Source organism: Leuresthes tenuis, unplaced genomic scaffold (genome assembly GCF_036924035.1).
Source record: "Leuresthes tenuis unplaced genomic scaffold, fLeuTen1.0.hap1 SCAF_12, whole genome shotgun sequence".
NCBI lineage: Eukaryota > Metazoa > Chordata > Actinopteri > Atheriniformes > Atherinopsidae > Leuresthes > Leuresthes tenuis.
Genome location: NW_027325366.1, coordinates 21355251 through 21374420, shown reverse-complemented (window position 1 = coordinate 21374420; position 19170 = coordinate 21355251). Strand labels below are relative to the sequence as shown.

General features: G+C 41.1%; 1 protein-coding gene across 1 annotated transcript; it reads left to right on the top strand.

Moving 5' to 3' along the window:
• The first annotated feature begins 3240 nt into the window (after window positions 1-3240).
• On the top strand, window positions 3241-17451 carry hat1 (histone acetyltransferase 1). The gene is made up of 11 exons (XM_072397054.1): window positions 3241-3319; window positions 4332-4403; window positions 4494-4569; window positions 6267-6387; window positions 11248-11424; window positions 11556-11677; window positions 12272-12376; window positions 12751-12857; window positions 14112-14263; window positions 14708-14824; window positions 17220-17451. Exons 1-11 carry the CDS (start codon window positions 3313-3315, stop codon window positions 17388-17390), a joined length of 1227 nt encoding a protein of 408 aa, XP_072253155.1. The 5' UTR covers window positions 3241-3312; the 3' UTR covers window positions 17391-17451.
• Window positions 17452-19170: the final 1719 nt, after the last annotated feature.

The window sequence follows — 19170 nt, the reverse complement described above, 5'->3', positions numbered from 1 at the left end:
TGAGGACACTCCTCACACCTCATCACGCTGCAGCGTGCAGGCAAAAAAAAAAAACAACCAAAAAAAACTGTAGGATACAAAGGACGGACAACAAACGGCACGACACAAGCCTGGGCGTTAAATGGGACTGAAGAACGCAGTCAGTGTGTCAGAAAAAAAACGAAAAATGTCCAAAAGATTTTTCCCATAGCACAAAGAGAACAGACGCTCAAAACAAAGTTGTTCAGTTAACAATGACAGAAAATATTAAGAAACTGATCCAGCTGTGGGGTCATGTGTGATTTAACAGTTCGAAAACATTCCCACAGGATGTCAGCCCTTGAAGCCCCCAAAAATCAATCAATGCTGAACTGTTTTTATGTGATTAGTCTTGCACCACTTGCGTGTGCCACCTAAGCACCAGTATTTGGCAAACAGTTGTTGTTTTGTTTGTTATTTTCATTAGTAGTCTGTTTTAAATTTGTTAAAAAAAAAATGTTTATGACTTGTCCTGCGCTGTCCTATCCTTGCATGTATTTTCATCCAGAGACGCGCTCAAAGTTTTGAAGCGCAACAGACTTGACGCAGAATAGTGGGTGGGGCTTGATAGGGCTGTTGGAGTTGACCAATCGGAACCGACTTAAAAGGGAGCTCCTCACTTACTGCTGTTTTTATAGGAAGTAGGTTCCATTTGCCCATAGGAAGTTTGAGAGTGGAAGTGGAAACTCTATCATCCCTGAATTAAATATGTTCCGTTTGCGAGTTGGAAAAAACATATTTCAAGTTGAATTTGCTCATTGTTGGTCACTGAGCAGTCTCGCTAATACCATCTGATACCAGCACACCATGCTCTATTTTGGGCATGCAGACACTCTAGCAATGTGTTCACTGATAGGGTACTAGTGTGCCACTGATTTAAAGAGTTGTAAACTGATAAATTTGCTGATAAAGAATGTATTACTACAGAAACCTTTCATGTGTTGGACAACCATGTTGGATTTGAAGTTGGAGCTGTCTTTTCAGGACAGATATTTGGCTTTGATCGGCCTTCCAGTAGATTTTCCTAACTGGGAACTTAGAAATTCTGACTTCCTGGTTCCAAAGACACCATTAGACATGTGTGACCAACGACCACTTAATTGGGGCACTTATGATACCTTAAATGTGTCTTTATGCATAAAAGAAGAAAATAGAGGATTGATTGCGGCTCCAAAAATAGTGCATAACCACCAACATCAAACTATTCCTAACAAAATGGCCATTTGGCCTCAGTTAAAGCAGTAATCAAGAACAAGCTCGAAAACAATATGTTTAATTTTTGTGGTGGTTGTGGTGCAGTTCTTTTTTTTATTTCAGTTAAACTGACCAATCATCACATGATATTTTGTTTATTCAACGAGAATGAATGGTGGAAACTTAAACCTTGCTTGCAGTGTTGTACTTGGAGCTGTATAATGTAAATATAAGTTTTTAGAGACACATGAACACATTATATTATGGTCACAAAACAGATAAGGAACATTACATCTTACATCACATCTTTAATGTATTTTTAATTCAATATAGTTTTGTGTACTCCAATCAAAAGTGCATTAAACCAACATAATGTCACACTGTTGTTCTAACATGAGTGGAAAATACTTTATTTGTGATCACAAACCTGCCTTCATGCTCTCAAGATCTTTGATTAATTTCTGTGCTGTTCCCACATTACCTCATATTTAGACAAATCTACTGTGACGCTGGTCTTTTACATGAGATACAATGTGCAAGTGCAGAAATCACTTCTGACCTGAAAGTTTCTTTACTGTAAATATGTATGTATTAGTCAAACATCAGCACTACTGTCCCTTACGCACCAGCCAAAGGCCACTAATTGGGTTGATGTACACACATTGCTGGACATCGGAGAATTTCTCAAGTTTAACACTACCTCCTCCCTATGTTGTTGGATCCACTAAAAGAATGTTGAAAGACTATCATTTATAGTTCAGAGATCAAGCAACATATATTGCTTCCATGCAGACACACTTTGTTGCCTAAGGATTGTAAGACGTATGCTTTTGTTGAGAAGAGGGATACCGGTAATCTAGTGTTGATTGTGTAGTAGAGGTAAAATTACAGTGTCTTAAACATGGCCGAGTAGGTCATTCACTGGTGCTCCTGGAGGTCAGAATAGCTGAGGGTAAGATGGTAACACAGCATTAGCAGTTCTCAGAGAGATGTTCAGAATTAACACTTGAGCCAGGATGGCAAATTTCTGTGAATTCTATTTGTTTTTTTTTAAAGATATTTATGTTAGTTAATTTATCAACTTACTTTATTCTCACAAAGTTATCTCATTAAATTGGACTTTCACTCTAAATTTATTCTTTTTACGAATAAGAAATGTATTCTTTTATGTTTCGGATTACATAGGGGATGAGAGGTTTTTTTTTTATATGTATCATTGTAAAGTTTTAGATTTGAATGAAATTGAAAAGAAAATCATCAAATGTCCATTTGGTATGAATTGGCCTTTGATGTGAATCATTTATTTTGCTTGACCCCCCCCCCCCCCCCCCACACACACACACACACACACACTTTTTTGTGGGGCTGGAATAATCAAGAAAATAATACACTCTTGTTGAATGCAACAAGTTGTATAAAAATGATAAATAATTGAATTTCTGAATTAGCGGATTGGGTATTTTACACGATGAAGGTAACTCTACGTTACCAATGCAGGTTTCCCACTGTTGCTGGATTTCACATTTTTGCCTTTTTGAGTGTGACCCGAATTAGAAATATTCCTCGTCTGCCATTTAGGAAATTCAGTACAACCACACAAAGCGTTTTAACATGAATAACTTTATATGAATAAATCAAATGTGTTGAATAAATCATAATTACAAAGTGGGACGTCAATTAGCTCAGTCATCATTTTAGAGTACTTAACGTTATTTTTCTAAATATAAATGTACAGAAATGCTGACAGACTTGGGCACCAATCTATTTCTCAGTGTAAGCATGGAGGGGACATTAATATATTAATCCCAAGGTGCACATTTGTAAAACTGACGCCGTAATTGAAGCAGTTACGATACTGAATATAACCATTTTTTTATGCAATAAATTCGTTATCCAAAAAGGAGTTGTAAGCACATTACATCGTTATTCTTACATGAACGGAATATTTTCTACAGTCGATACAACGGTGCAACGGTACAAGTAAAAAAAAAAACAACAACAAAAAACTACATCCTGTTTCCACGGAAAAACGTTAACCCGGAAGTGCTTTTGTTTCCGCGGGTCTTTTGGGACAACAACACAGCTCTACAGTATTCAGAAATGGCGGGTAAGAGCCCAAATGTTTCATTTCGTCAATGGCTTTTTTTTATTTGAATACATGTTCGCTCACACGTGGACGTCAGCACCGATTTAACCCTGACTGGCAGCATAATGTCTCTCTGCAAATCGGCGCGTTAAGCTAGCTAACGTTGCATTGCAAATGGAGAAGAGGGCCTGTGTGCTAACGCTTGCAGCATGCTACCAGGCTGTCATGGCATCCAGTGTTTTTGTGTGTTTATGTAACGCGCATGTTTCCATTCAAGCGTGCTATGTGGCTGTACTGATGGATGCGGACTTCACGTTAGTTTACTGTACCACAGCGATGCAGCGATGGCTGCAATGCGTTAACAGCTCACCTGCACAATTTTCACTTGTCAGAAACAATGAGCGTGCTTGTAGTTGATGTTGCTCGTGTGGCATTGCATGCTGTTCAAATACCCACTTGTAAATCCCCTTTGTAGAGCAGCTCAAACTGTCAAAAACTCCGTAGGACACAGAGGATGTAACAAAGAGTTAGGCTTACATTGTTTAGAGTGAGAGAGTTATTGTGCTCTTTTTTTTTTGTCCTGCAAGTAACTAATGACAGCAGATGTTGTTTTCCACATCTGGCACAAATAATTAGAGTATGGTAATCCCCTTTTCATTAACATAAACGCAGTGGTACGGCGTGGTTGATTGTACACTAAATAATTTCGATACAACAGGTGATGGATTTCCTCAAAGTGAGGGCTAATTTGTGTAGTTCTGTTTTGATTCGCAGCATCTTAACAGTACAGCAATAAACTGATTTAAAGTTGTAAGCAACGGCTGTTTTCATTGTCATTTGTTGCAAATATGCTTTTTTAGAAAATGAAACGTTAAGAGATAATAATTTTTCATAGCCTAAGGCAACTCCCTCAGATGCCTTGTTTCACTTAACCAACAGGTCAAAATGGGAAGATACTCAGTTCAGATGTAATATATATATATGTGTGTAAGACCTACTATTAATCAAATGACGTGCTTTGTACTCTCCACAGGGGTAAATGTCATGGAGAAGAAGCTGGCTGAATATAAGTGTGATACCAATGAAGCTATCTGTCTGAAGCTGGGTACGTGTCTTTTTGCTTAATTCTATATATGAGAGAAGGCAAATTGATTGAATTTCTCTCTGTAAATAATTGGTCTTCTTTCACTCTCAGTTCGTTTTCCCGAGGATGTTGAAGATGATGGCACCGCATTCCACCCAGAATACAGCCACCAATTATTTGGAGATGAGTGAGTATTTTATTGTATTTTTTTTTGTCATTACTGTATGCTTTACAGTTAGTATGATGATATAGAAACTCTTAAGAGTTTTTCTTATAGGTTAAGGTTGTAGGACAGCCTTTTGGGTTAGAATCATCATCTGAAACACACCTTTCCCCGCTGTTTTAGACTCATTAACTCACACGATTAGCTGTCTTTATGTCAGCCTGCCTCTTCAACTCAAAGGCCGAGTCACAAATCTTCTCTCACTAATTTTATGATGAACCCTGGATCCACTGGGTGTTCCACAAACTGAAATGGGGCAAGGAGAGGAGCCTCTCGCGTTACTTCAGAATGAATATTGTCTGTACGTGAATCCGATTGAGCTCTCGTTTCTGTGTCTGACTGAAAGTTAAAACCAGGAAATGAGGGAAAATCCCAGCTGAGAGCGTGCGAGAGCCAGGCTGCACGTGGGACAAGTCGCTTGTCAGTCAAAGAGGTGACGCATCGACAGAAATAGATGACCGTTCACACTCGTGCTCACGCCGGGAGGAAACTTGCACAGGCGAGGGAACAGCATGCACACTCCTCACAGAGGCGCTCCATTCAGCTGCCGTGTTTGAACCCAGAAACACTTTGCTGTGAGGTGACAAATGCACACAAATGAACCGCTTGTTTGGGTGGTTGTTGAGCTTCTCCACCCACCGCTACACTCACTTTTCCGTTTCAACTTTCAAGACACATTTTTACTAAATCTTAGAAGCGTTGCCATGTTTATTGGATCCAGGTTGAGTTTATCCAGGTAACTACATCTTAATTAGTTTGAATTTAAATACAGCTACACATGGGTGATCTTAACCTTTCGCTGCGCTTTTGGCAAGAAAAAGCAGCAGGCACATTTCCCAAAATATCAAACTCGTCCTTTTAAAGAGAGTTTGTTGAGTCATTTCACTTTTCATGGACAATGTTTTGCACATCTGCCTTTGGAATCGGTTTCCAAACCTGCTGATTCTGGTCATATCTGACCATTCTTTCATTATGGAATATATGTTTTTTTGTACGTTTGTGCAAATATGCGAATTGTTACACGTTCGTAGCCGGAAACTGATGAAGAGTTAGTAAGAAAAGTGTGATTTTCAATGTCAGACAAACAGTGCGGACCCTCACGTGGAGCACGAGTGCTAGTTAATTTTGCATGTTGGTGTGGCTTAAATTCTTTGTTTTCAAAACGGTTGATAAAGAGTTGCATTTTTACTGAAATGCGATGTGCGAAAGAGGCTTTGAACTTGAGCGATGCTCTGTTATTGGCAGTGACACCTGTATCTGTGCCTGGACTTACGGCAGCACGTCGTTATGCTCTAAATTGCACTTCCAAATTAGTCAAAACTAGGATTAGTTATTTTTGCGCCTGCTGCAATCAGCTCAAAGGGAACTCTGTAATTGGGGTATTAATTATTTCAGCAAGCGCTAATTGCTAGTAAACCTTAATCACACGGTTGCATAATGATGAATCTATTTTGTCATTCAGTGTTTGTGATACGATGATGAAAGAAACAATGCAGCACAGCGAAATAAGTGGCCAGAGTAAACATTTATTATCCCCACCAGGTGCATATTTAACTATTTTAATTAAAAACATGTTTGTTATTGTCCCGCTGATGTGAGTTGAACTTCCGCATGTCCACTGCACCAAACGGTTGTACATTTGTATGGATTTCTTCCTGCAGCGAGGTTGCTTTTGGATACAAAGGTCTTCAGATCCAGCTGTTCTACACCGCTGGGAACCTGTGCACCCTCTTCAAAGTGAAATATTCCTCAAAAGTCACCGAGACGTTTGACTGTGTGGAGGTGAGACCCGCTTTGCTCTTCTTTTTCTTTTCTTTTTAAATCGTGGTCATGTCACATTTAGAACACTTAAGATGACCAAAAACAGTCCAGCTTTCTATCACTGTCCATTTTCCTGCCAGTCTCGCAGTTTAAATCTAGTTATAAGTTGATAATTCACTTAATCCTTGTAAACAACAACGCCAAATTATTCCCGAATAAACACACTAAGGTTTAACTTTGAGGTTTTCTAAACAAAAATCGCCCGTGGCAGACGTGTCATGACCACAGTTTGACGACAGGGGTGCAATTGAAAGTTCTGCTCCTGTATCAGTCAGTGATGAGACATTTCTATACGTTTCACACAGCTGTTTTTGTTCAGGTGAATTGAGTTGCTTACAGCAGTAATATACACCTAGTCGCAGTTATCTTAACTAATTGCAGTTCTTCCATTAATTGTGACTCTCCCAGTTGATTTGCAACCGTCTCAACTGGGATGCTGCAGCTCTGCGTTGAACAAAAACTTGACCCAGCTGAGACCCATCCTCAGAAACTGTTATGGGGGCGGGGGGTGGACCCCCCGGCGAGAGGGCCTTTGCACCAGCTGAACTTGTCAGCTCAACAGGGTGCTTTTCAATAACTCATTCATTTGTCTGACAGCGAAAAACTAAAAAAAAAAAACAAAGAAACGTTTTTTTGGTCATGAAATTGCATTAAAGTACATGAGATCTCAGACAGAAACGTCTAAAGGGCTCGTTCTGCCTGACAGTAGGACAGGACAAGTACGTAGTATTGTCTAACTCTGTTATAATTATTTAAAGACTAAATTATTATAGAAAAAAATTAAGCTTGAAATTTAGCTTGAAAGTACCAAAATATCAGTTTCGGTTCGTTTCAGCCTGATGTGTGTTTGGATCCTTCGTCTGAAGCATCGTGTTAATTACAGTTCATGATTTAACAGCAGGTTATCAACACGGTTACGTTTTAAGTGGTCACATTCATGATCAAAATGATCGTTGGCCTCCTTTGGGGCGTCTTGCCCAGGTAGCTACTGTGTTAGCTAACGCTGTTGTAAGTAGCAAACTGAAGTAAACTGTCCCTGCCTGCGCAGAGCTCCATAAACTGTAATGAAATGCAAGCTCTATGTACCTTTTAGTTGTTGCCGTGTTGCTACATTATTGGTACTATAGCAGATTATTTAAAAAGAAAGAGAAATAAGATGAGTTTAATGGCTGCAGAGAGGTTGTGATTGTTCAGTGGCTTGATGAATAGTCGCATAACTGAAGGCTAAAAACTCTGCACAGGTGTCTCATTTATGTCTCTGATGACAAATAATTGAAAATATAAATCCAAATCTCAAAGTCAAGATTGTTAGAAACAAAGGGAGTCATTTGTTTAACCCTCAAGTGAATCTCCGTGTTTAAGCGACAAAAGAATTGTGACTTAACAAAAGTCAGGCGAGCTTGTTGTAGTTCCTGAACTTTCCTGTCTACCCACCGTCAAATAAAGGCCATTAGTGCCCCCCCCCCAAAAAAAAATGTATAAATATGATCATAGTCGACATTTTGCAAACTTAACGTGTCAAAAACTTTTGTTCTAAAACCGTTGTTCAAACTTCAAAAATGACGCAGAAATGGTGGGTGACTGAAGACATTACTGTTAGTTCTAATCAGGCTGTTTTCATTTTAATTTCTGACTGTTGTGCCGCATGAAGTCAGTTCAAATAACTGTGGCAGGCCCGCAGTGATAAGCCCCCCCTTTTTTTAACGTTTGATTGGACGTTTTGAACGCTGCTGTCGAACCGTGTTATTGTGAAAGTTGTTACTTATCTCGAGTGAAGTTCATTGTGATTTGCGGCTGACAATGATTTTCAAAATGTGACAGTTTTTCTGAAATTCATCTCAACTTTTGCACGCACAAAAAAAACAACAAAAAAAAAGAAGCTGTGATTCGGATCAATAGAAGGAAGCTTTTATGAGCGATCGCCTCCAAAACAATCAGTTACTCTTTAAGGAGAGTCAATAGCCAGGGATGCTTTTCTTGTGTTGTTTTCCTGCTCTGACTCAGAAACCTGAGTCTTTCTTGAGGTTTGACATTATTCCAGTTAAAGATCTCCTGCTTTGTTAGACTAAACAGCACCGGTCCCCTGTGCCAGCGCACTAATCCTGCTCCTCCCAGTCGGAAGACAATGATTTTTGTTTATGAGGTCTAACATGAGACATTGATTTTTATTTATTTATTTTTTGCTATTTCCACCCTTTTCTTTCTTTCTTTCTTTCTTTCTTTCTTTCTTTCTTTCTTTCTTTCTTTCTTTCTTTCTTTCTTTCTTTCTTTCTTTCTTTCTTTCTTTCTTTCTTTCTTTCTTTCTTTCTTTCTTTCTTTCTTTCTTTCTTTCTTTCTTTCTTTCTTTCTTTCTTTCTTTCTTTCTTTCTTTCTTTCTTTCTTTCTTTCTTTCTTTCTTTCTTTCTTTCTTTCTTTCTTTCTTTCTTTCTTTCTTTCTTTCTTTCTTTCTTTCTTTCTTTCTTTCTTTCTTTCTTTCTTTCTTTCTTTCTTTCCATCCTTCTTTCTTTCCTTCTTTCTTTCTTTCCATCCTTCTTTCTTTCCATCCTTCTTTCTTTATTTCTTTCTTTCTTTCTTTCTTTCCATCCTTCTTTCTTTCCATCCTTCTTTCTTTCTTTCTTTCTTTCCATCTTTCTTTCTTTCCTTCTTTCTTTCTTTCTTTCTTTCTTTCTTTCCATCTTTCTTTCTTTCTTTCCATCCTTCTTTCTTTCTTTCTTTCATCCATCCTTCTTTCTTTCTTTCTTTCTTTCCTTCCTTCCTTCTATCATTCCTTCTATCCTTCCTTCCATCCTTCCATCCTTCCTAGTTGTTTGTGAGGCTGAATCAGCAGGGGGAGTGATGTGACCTGGTGGGGTATCTCATATATATACATGCACATATTTGTACATGTGTTACCTTTAAGAAACATAGATGCTGTTATGTGAAATAAAAAGTAAAGACAGTAAAGTGGAATGCTTGTCCCGCTCTTTGAGACTTCACAAAAGGGCACCGGCTCCTCTAAATGTCTGGTGAAACTGCCAGAATTAGCTGTTGGCCCCTACTGAGGTCAAATGAGTCAACTACGGGACATCTGTCCTGTCTTTACAACGTGGGATAACTTGCGAACACGTCCGAGTTTGGCGTTTAGAAGTGTGAAAGGCACCGGGACGATAGATTTATATAAAGAAACAAACTTCACTTATTTCTTTATTTAAATAAGGAGAGCCGTTGCACTTTTTGGGGGCAGCGCGGTTTGAAGCAGATATTCAAGCCGAACTGTGATGGAGGTGTGCGCCTCTGCTAAGAGTTCAGCGCTGACCCGTGAGTGTCGGTTCACCTTGTTAAGGGTTTGAGTGCAGCTGGCGTAGAGGCAGAGAGCGAGGGGAGCAGCAGAGTTCAGGCTGCATCTGAAGAGTGTTTGTCTCTGAGTGCGTGTGGATGGTCGGGGTGCGGTGCAGCTGGCGAGAGACGAGGGGAGGCAGCGATGGAGTTGATGCAGCTGTCACATTGATACAAGAGTCTGATCGAAACTCACCTTCTCCCCTTTAAATCAGCCAAAAACCGCCGCACTGCTGGACGTCTCCCAGAACACTTTTGAGTCGGTGCCAGATCTTTTTTTTTTTTTTTCACGTGGGCAGGGAACTGAACGAAACTGGAATAGTTCTATAAAAGTTTTTTGTCTTTTTCATTATTTTATTGACAATCCCCACGGATGTGTATCGCTTTAAACTTCAAACCGCAATCACCAGCAGTAGAAACACTGCAAATATTCAGTGTAGAATGGATGTCGAAGTGGGTTAAAGCGATGAAATAATGCCAATACAACAAATTAGATAGTTTGTTCTCCCTTTGTGCTTATTGTTACAAATCAAAGACATTAACAAACTGCTCTAAAGGAACATTGTTAAGTTATATTCATGCCAAACTAAGGCATCTATTCTGGAAGGCTGTGCAATTTAGTGTCTAGTATGTAGGAGAGTGCCCAGGACAAAGCAACTTGTTTGTCCATGGTCCTTTAAGTGTGGTCCTTGTTCCCAAGAAATGTGGCTGAACAATTACAATGGTTAAGAGGCATTCAGCTGCAGGTGCATTACTTCCAGTTAGATATTAGCTGATGTCTGAAAGGGGGGAATTAGCAGTATGTTGTATTAGCCTTTTGTAGTGCATTTTGCTCAGACCTTCTTCATTTCCCAGTTTTCAATGCTGAGCAGCAAGGGTCTCTGTGCCGCAATAATGCCCATCACACATGTAAATGGTGTGAAAGGGCTGCTTAGCAAAGTGTTCTCATGTCAATCCTTGTGGAAATGGATACAATGCAAACATTACAGCTGAACTAACCACACGTTGCACTGGGTAAAAAGTCCGAGGGTAGGGCCCCTTTGTCTCTGAGGCTCTTTGAAAACGCAGGGGCAAATTCATTTGATTGGGTTCACTTGGCAGGATTAGAGGAGAGGCCTCTATTATGGATGTCCAAAGGTTTGTTAAGTTGAAATCAATTCATAAGATTTTATTTCCCAGTGAGAAGCAGAAAATGCGTTTTATTGTGGCAACTTCATCACATATTCATGGTTTAACATGAGTAGTAAATGTAGTGATTTAAGTGGCCTCGTCACGGGGAAAAGGGGGGAGGGTGGTGCCGTGGTCTCCGCTCAGCTGACAGTTTTAATTGCCTAATGGTTTTCTTTTCACGGGCGCCAAAAATGGATAATTACAGATTGTGTATCGCAGCCTTGTCTAAAAGAAGAAAGAAAGGCACAAAGTGAATTTTGGAAATCCACCAAACATTTTTTGACCCTCGTGACCTGTTTGTTTAATCACTGATCCTGATCTCATTGTGTCCCGCAGCCCGACGACGTCGAGGGGAAGATCCGTGAAATAGTTCCCGCCGGATTCACCGGCAACACCGACGACTTCATCTCGCTCCTGGAGAAGGAGGCCAATTTTAAACCCTTCGGCACTCTGCTGCACTCGTACACAGTCCACAACGAGGAGGCGGGAGAGCTCACCTACCAGATTCACAAGGTGCGAACGTCATTGGCTGCCGCACCGAGCCAGTTTTTCACCTCCAGTGTTCATTTTTGGTGGTTATCATTGCATCTTTTATGACATATGTTTTTGCTGCTTTTGCACCCCCCCCCCCCCTCCCCCCCTAGGCTGATATCACCTGCCCGGGATTCCAAGAGTACCACGAGCGCCTCCAGACCTTCCTTATGTGGTTCATCGAGACTGCCAGTTTCATCGATGCCGACGATGATCGTTGGGATTTCTTTCTTGTGTGAGTGCCCTCCTTAATTGACACCAACCCACCACCCCCCACCCACCCCCCCACTCCCAGTGTTACCCTAAAGCCTTTATTGTGTCATTGAAAAACAAAGCCCCCCTTTGAGGCGCTTGTGACCAATTACCAGGCCAGTTTGATTATATTTCCCCCCGTAGGAGAATTGTTGATCAGGCAAGAGCTTCCTTTGTGCCTAAAGCCCTTTTCAGATTTTTCAGGGGCAAGAGCTGAATTGAATACTGTTGTCTTTTGAAACACTGAACAATGTCTTAACAGTAAAAAGAGCCTCTGCCAGTGTTTTCTTTACCCTGGCACCTATTAATGGTGACAATGGGGAAAATGGACTGAAGTGATTTTGAGGAGCTCAAACCCTCCTCCAACCCCTTCTCTTCCTCTAAGTTGCAGTACTCCAATTAAGTGCATAATGTATTCAGGTTGTAGCAGGTGTACCAATTGGGCCCTGGCTGCTCTAACATGCTGATGTTAGGGAGGGGGGGTTTAGGGGTGGGCATGAGAACAGAGAGGCTAAAATGGACACTGCATGGGAGTGTGCCTGTAATTGACCTGTTTGCCTTTGTGTTTTATCTGCAGATTTGAAAAGTACAATAAAGATGGGGAGACTCTCTACGCAACTGTTGGCTACATGACAGTTTATAATTACTACGTATACCCAGACAAAACCCGACCACGTGTAAGGTAATTGCTGGGGCAGCACGTGCCTTCCCATTCTTTTGTATGAAAAAGGAGTGGAAAATTATACATTTCTTTATCCTCTCCCCCAAAAAGCCTAAATTACTGGCTTATATAGCTAACCATTCAACCAGATTTTGTTTCAGAACCAAACCAGGGTGATTTGTATCTGAAAACAACTTTATAGATAAGCTTTTGATGTGATTTGATTTGTTGCATTGATGGATCAGTATAACAGTGTATTGTTTGCTGCTTTCAATCAAAGAGTTTCTGCTCCTATTGAGAAAACCAACTAAGACGCCACATGTGTGCATTTGCATTTCATTTGGAACGAGCCGGGTTTCTCATTTTGCGTGCATGTTTGACCTTTAACTAACCAGCCAAATGCTGATCCTGCCTCCGTTCCAAGGCGAGGGTCACGGAGCTCAGCTTCTGGAGGCAGTGCACAGATTTTACTGCTGTCTGCCCAAAGTGCAAGACATCACAGGTGAGCATCTCATTTGTTTTTTTGTTTTTTTTAACGTGGCACAGGATGAACATTTAAGCTAAATCCGGACATCACCCCCTGAACAGTTTAAATTATGTTTTTTCTACAGTTGCTGGGTCCAGACGGTAAGATAATCTGAGGGACTGTCTCGTGTACCGGGACGTCTTTGATTGAAACTTGTTGGATAGAAATGGATTCTTTGCTCAGAGATGGAGAATGAATACTAAAAAGACTTCCCAGCCTTTTCCTTTCAAAGGAAAAAAAAAAAGAAGAAATTTCAATTAGAACTTTGAGATCAAGCTGTAAATAAGCAGAATGTCCCAGCGAGTAGTCATTTTAATGTCATGACACTAAAATCCCTTACTATCCTTCAGTAATACAGCTAACATACCAGTAACCAGTTCTGTACCACCACACCGCGTGCGTCAGAGAACCAGATGAATGTGAGAGCTTGTGTTTTATTTGCTCTGGCAGAAGGCGCCCGTTGCCTTCCAGTTCAAACACATTTCCTGGGCCAATCAACCGCCACCTTTCTCAGCATTGGTCGGGTTTGATACGCTAAGACTGTAAAGAAGGGTGTCATTGAGGGCGGTTGCTGGTGCTCGCACCTTTTACTACTCTTAATTGATCTGGTCAACTGGTCTGGTTGAAGCCGTTTTTAATGATCCCGGGAAATTGAAAATAAACATAGAGGGTTACATTTGGGCATTTATGCGGCTATGTTTATGACTGTCATAATCAATCTCACTCACATGGTTATCGATTAACTGAGCTGACCTCAGTCGTTTTACATAACCTTGGGAGCAATTTTCCCATTCACCTCCATGAAACAGCTGCGTGAAACCCTCGGAGAGGTCATATTTCCAACATTATTGCCATGTAATTTGTACCCATTCCTCTTCTCTGTGTAAAGGAGCTGACTGATTATCTTGATGCACTTTTGATATTAAACTAGCCAGATTTCAGTGATGGTCTGTCGGCGTTAACGTCATGGAGTTGGTTGCAAAACCAAACAGCACTGCATCTTTGTGGGAAGATTTTTCCCGGTAACTTAGAGGAGTCTGTTTGTTGGTTTTACATTAAAACGGTTGTAGACCAAGACACTATCGCAGCTACTTTCATCTAATATTTTTACTGCCGTCGTCAATCAAAACGTTGCGATTGTTACTGACTTGTGCGTTGTAAATCGGTTGTTAAAACATGATTATCAGCACTGTTACCTCATGTAAATCGTTTTATGTTGCCCGTTTGCAGCCGAAGACCCATCGGAGAACTATGTGAAGCTGAGAGACTACGTGCTGGTGAAGCTCTGCCAAGGCCTGTCGTCCTTCGCTGCAGACAAGCTGCACCTCGGCTTCTCCGCTGACATGGTCCACGAGGCACAAGACAAGTTGAAAATTAACAAGGTGCTGAGAGAAGGCTGCAGCTGTGGTAACAGCTGTCCCTGGAAGGTGTCCGAAATATTGGGAAAGGTCCATTACTGTTGTATTGAACCCAAGATACCTTAACCTAACTTAGCAGTTCAGAACCTCCCAACTAATGGTTGTACAGTAACGAAAAATAGGAAAGGGCAGCAAATTGGCGTGTTTCAGAAACTGCTGTTGATAAATTATGATCAGGTTATCCAAGTTGTTATTGAGTGACCGTTCCAGCTGTTCACTTAGCTGGAACATTGCTGTCAAATACGGTTGAAATTAGTCCAATTTGAGCCTAAAAATGACCAACTTTAACTCAACATATGTTTTCAGAATTCAACTTCAGCATTATTTTCTACTTCCTGTAGCCAGTGTGCATGGATGTGTGTCCAGATGAGACATAATGGCTTATTTTTCTCCCCCCCACACACACAGAAACATGCGAGGCGAGTGTACGAAATCTTACGTCTAAGAGCAACAGACATGAGTGACGAAGGAAAGGCGAGAGAGTACCGGTTGGAGGTGAAGAAGAGGCTCTTTGGACCGTACAGGGTGAGGATATAATTATTACGGTTTCACATCAGTGCAGTGGGGGTGAAAAAAAAAGGTGTTTTCAGAATGACATTCTGAGCATTTCCCACATTTATTCAAAAAAATGTGGATGCCAGATTGTCCCAGCTGTCAAACATGAATCCAGTGTGCAGTCTTCCACTTCTTGTTAGCATAACATTATAGCTGTTTGATATGGGGGTGGGCAAATTGTACATGTACGGCATGCATTTGATCGGCATACAGTCTTGTATTGTCACTATTTATTATGCCACCTTTTAAAACAGCAGAAAAATTGATCTTCAGTCCTGCGAAAATTGATAGATTACCAGTGCTGTATTGTTAGAGCCACAATAGGGCGCACCAGGCGTCTGTGGTTTCGCTGCCGCTGGAGCTTTTTTCTATTCAAGCGCATGTCATTAGTCACGATTTGCATTTCTTTGGGAGAAATGATTTCTCACGAACATGTGTTTAAAGCACTTTGTGACAGAGCCGGCGGCTCGTTGCAATTGGGCGCTTTGAAAAAGAGGTGCGTGCTCTCGTGTTTTTGTTGTCGTTGTTTTCTCCCCTGCTCCAAACGAGCTTCGGTGAGTTCAGAGTAACGGCCTGGTCAGTGTTTCCCACTCTCTGAGACCCAGAGTATTTCTGTGCACTAGAATAACTCCCTACATCCTGTTTGCCTGTGACATTTTCAGTTTGAGCTGCTCGCTGAAACTTTGCATGCCATCCATTAGAGAATTTGCTGTCAGCAAGGTAACCACATGTCTCATGAAAAGGCAGAATCTGACATGGAATAGACCTATGTGGTAAAGTGGAAAGGAAGAATTCGTTGGGAGAGTGGCAGCAAAAGATCTGGTAGCCAGATGCAGTCCCTTTTTTTTTTTTTTTCTTTCTTTTTTTCCTTCCCTCAGGAGATTCAGCCCGTAGTTTGTTGAATGGCAGAGACCGCTGCTCTGCAAATGTGTGGGGGGGAATTATACATTTCTGCTCTTAGCCCTGGTTCCCCAGAGAGCATGTCTGCATGCATGTGCCTGCAGATATTTCACACACAACATTTTGTTCTGTACATCTGTACTTTTGTCCTTCCACGGCCAGAAACTTGCAGAAATCAGCATCTGTGTTAAAGTTTGTACCAAGTTTGTGCAAACTGAAAATACTGGCTTAATGATTATTAATTCACCCTGAAATAGCCACAAGTGGAAGTTAATAGGTTGCCTGACACAGATCCTCATGTTTCGCCATCATTTTTATTTGCTTGATCACGGATAGAATGATTCTGGTCAGTTGCTCTGGTACCGCCACCTTTTTTTTTTTGTTCATTTCTTTGTTTATGCAGGGAATTGAATTTGCAGTACTATTAGTCGTGTCCAGTATTTCTCATTGAAATGAGCACTTTTCTGGTCTTTTTAAGGATCTGACCACACGGTTGAGGGTTCAGTCATTCTCTTGCCACATTTCCATTCACTCGCAAAGGAATTCTCCAGCGATCTCTTGAAAAACCATTAAGAAGAAATGTGAACCAGACGCATTTCCATAGACTGGTTTGAAGTGGATAAACTAAGCTGGGTGGTGTCGCCGGAGGGTGGTGACGTAGCCTACTTTGCTAGCTGTAGTAATTCAGTAGAAGCAGTTATCTCAACCAAAGAGGTTGGTGGTAAAAAAGAGGCAGGAGGTAGAAAATGAAAAGCCTTTTTTCTTTCTTTTCTTTTTTTAGTACCTTTTATCAGGAATTACTTTAATCTAAGGGAATATCTGGAATAGTATATTTTAGCTTGGAAGACACTGCTCAGTCATGCGAGTTTCTTCATTTTATTCGGTCCTAACTCTGACGCAATGCGTAGAAATAGTTTCTATACTCCTTAAGGTGCATCAACTCTTCCTAGAAACGTCCGAAAACGGCCTCACATGACATAAAATGTTCTTGCTTATCAGACGGTTTTCCGATCGATTACATTCTTCTCATCTTCTTCAAATGTTGTGAGTGCGATTTAGAGTTGACAAAGAAAACCCAGCTTCAATCAGAGAGGATTTCAGGCTCTGTTTGCTTGTTCTAATGCAAGAACTCTTGCAGAGTAACCTCATGGTCTTTTTCTGTGCTGCACAATAAAACGCACTTGAACTTGTTTTATTCGTTTGACTGAATGTTGGGAGAAGGCTCCGCAATGTGGGGCGGTTTTAACTGATGTCAACACTTTGAATGCAGCATCAAGACGTTTTATCCATAGTAGATTTTATGTTGTTTATAAGTAACCTTTGATCGCCTTTGTTACCTTATTTTTTTACCCACAAATGAGCCTGAAACTCTAAAGCAGGCGACGCCCTCAACATGTATTTGTAATCCTACATTTGTTGGCAGAAAGAAGCTCAATGTGTGTGTCTTGTTGTCTGCGTCGTGCAGAAAAACCAGCGGGAGCTGGCGAAGATGAGGAAGTGCCTGCGGCCGGAGGAGCTTGTGTCCCACATGGGTCAGATGGACACCGAGACGCAGCACGAGGAGCTGGAGAAGAGTTATCAGGTTGTTGTGGAAGACTACAGGAAAATCATTGAGAGGCTAGCAGCACAGGCCTGATCTGACTGTGACACGCTGCACCCATTCAACGTACAGGTGCTCTGACCAGTCCGTACAAAAAGCCACATCACTACAGACTTTTTGCTGCGGCCAAGAAGATGCTGTCTTGATGTAACAAAATCAGTGGTTGATTCGAAGAGTATTACAGGTTTGTAGTAGCTGGTGATAGGCTGCCACAGAAAAGGCCTGTCTGTTTGCCAGCTGATGTTGATATTAGTAGAGGGGGAATAGTTCAGCTGGAGGGTGTGATTACTGTTTATCCCAGGTGTTTTATCACTTTGTGTGAGATGAAATGATGTGTAGTTTTTCACAGGTGATCACACGTCGGCTGTCCTGCAGAAGACACCCCGCTTCTTCTCCATCTTAGGCATTTTTTTAAAGGTCTTTTGTCAACAGTTCCTGGTGTGTTTTGAAGCACTTCATACTGAAATTAAAAAGTGGTTTTGTATATTGTCCAAATGGGGTGATTCTTAAGAAAAAAGGAGAAAAACAACAATAAAACTGAGCAACTGAGTTTTGTCTTTGTCATTTAGGTTTTGATTGAATAAATATAGTATAAATGGTTTGAATAAGACCGGGTCTGAGTTGGGTTGGTTAGGTGAGATGGGGAGTGTCTTTAAGAGGTCTGGGGGTGGAATATGTGATGAGGAGCTCAAGAATGTAACCGGCAGCCTGTCCATGCGCTGCTTTAAAAAAACAAAGAATCTTCACATAAGGACTGTACTTCACTGGTTCTCTGAGTGGAGGCCCGCACAGAGGAAATCTGGTTTCTCTTCTTTGTACCAGTGAGAACTGCCACTGCTGGATTTTCACCAGCTGAGACGTTTAATTAACTATGAAAGGACAGAGTAACAAGAGACTGGATGCTTGCTATTTTATTCATGCTGGCAGACTTTGATCATTCAGAAAACACTTCCAGGGCAGCATCTAGCAGCGCTGCGATTGGAGTGTTTTGTACATGAGGCGCAAACTAACTCAGACTCTGCAGCTAAACCAGCTCTCATTAGAAAAGTTGCACATTTATTTTTTTTTTTCTTGTTTAGCGCTGAACTTCGATGGCTTGTAATCTTGTCAAACCCTGAGCCCGACGTTACCCACAATGCAAAGCCACACTGTTCTCTGTGCCTCTCGCATTCAGGCTCGTGTTCAGGTGCAGCACTACGCTGCTTCGGACACCATCTTTGGCTTTTTAGGTGTCAGTCTTTACATTTTTACCTGAGGACTCATCTCATCGGGTTAACTGCGTTAGGGATGAAAACGAAGGCTTCTCCTGCATGCCCATTCTCTGCTTTAGATCAGTCCGATGGCGTGAGACGTGTGAGGATCCTGGTAAGACGTTGGCCCGGCAAACAGGCGCAGATGTGAATGATGAGATTCTGTCAGAATCTCCTGATTGCCGGGCTGGCTGAGGATCTTTGATTCAGTTGTTTTTCGGCACCTTCCTGCAAATTGGCAGCATTCAGGTACAATCCCACGAGGCCATTAACGTTCTTGTTATGACTCAAGTATTTTTGTGATGAATTAAAACCATTTCAAGTCATAAGGTCGTGCTTCAGTGTGTTCTGTTTTGGTTTTTCTTTTTAAGCTTTTGAGAATCTCAGACTGCTAAACAACCCGTTACCTGATTTATTATTTTGTTTAATTTTTTTTCTCTCTCTTTCAGTTCCTCGAGAACTTCATTATCTTTCAATTATTACTCTATTCTTTCTGTGGTATTGCTTTACTGCACTGAACTGATATTTTCAGCTTCATGACAAAGTGCTGAGGTTCCATATCTGTA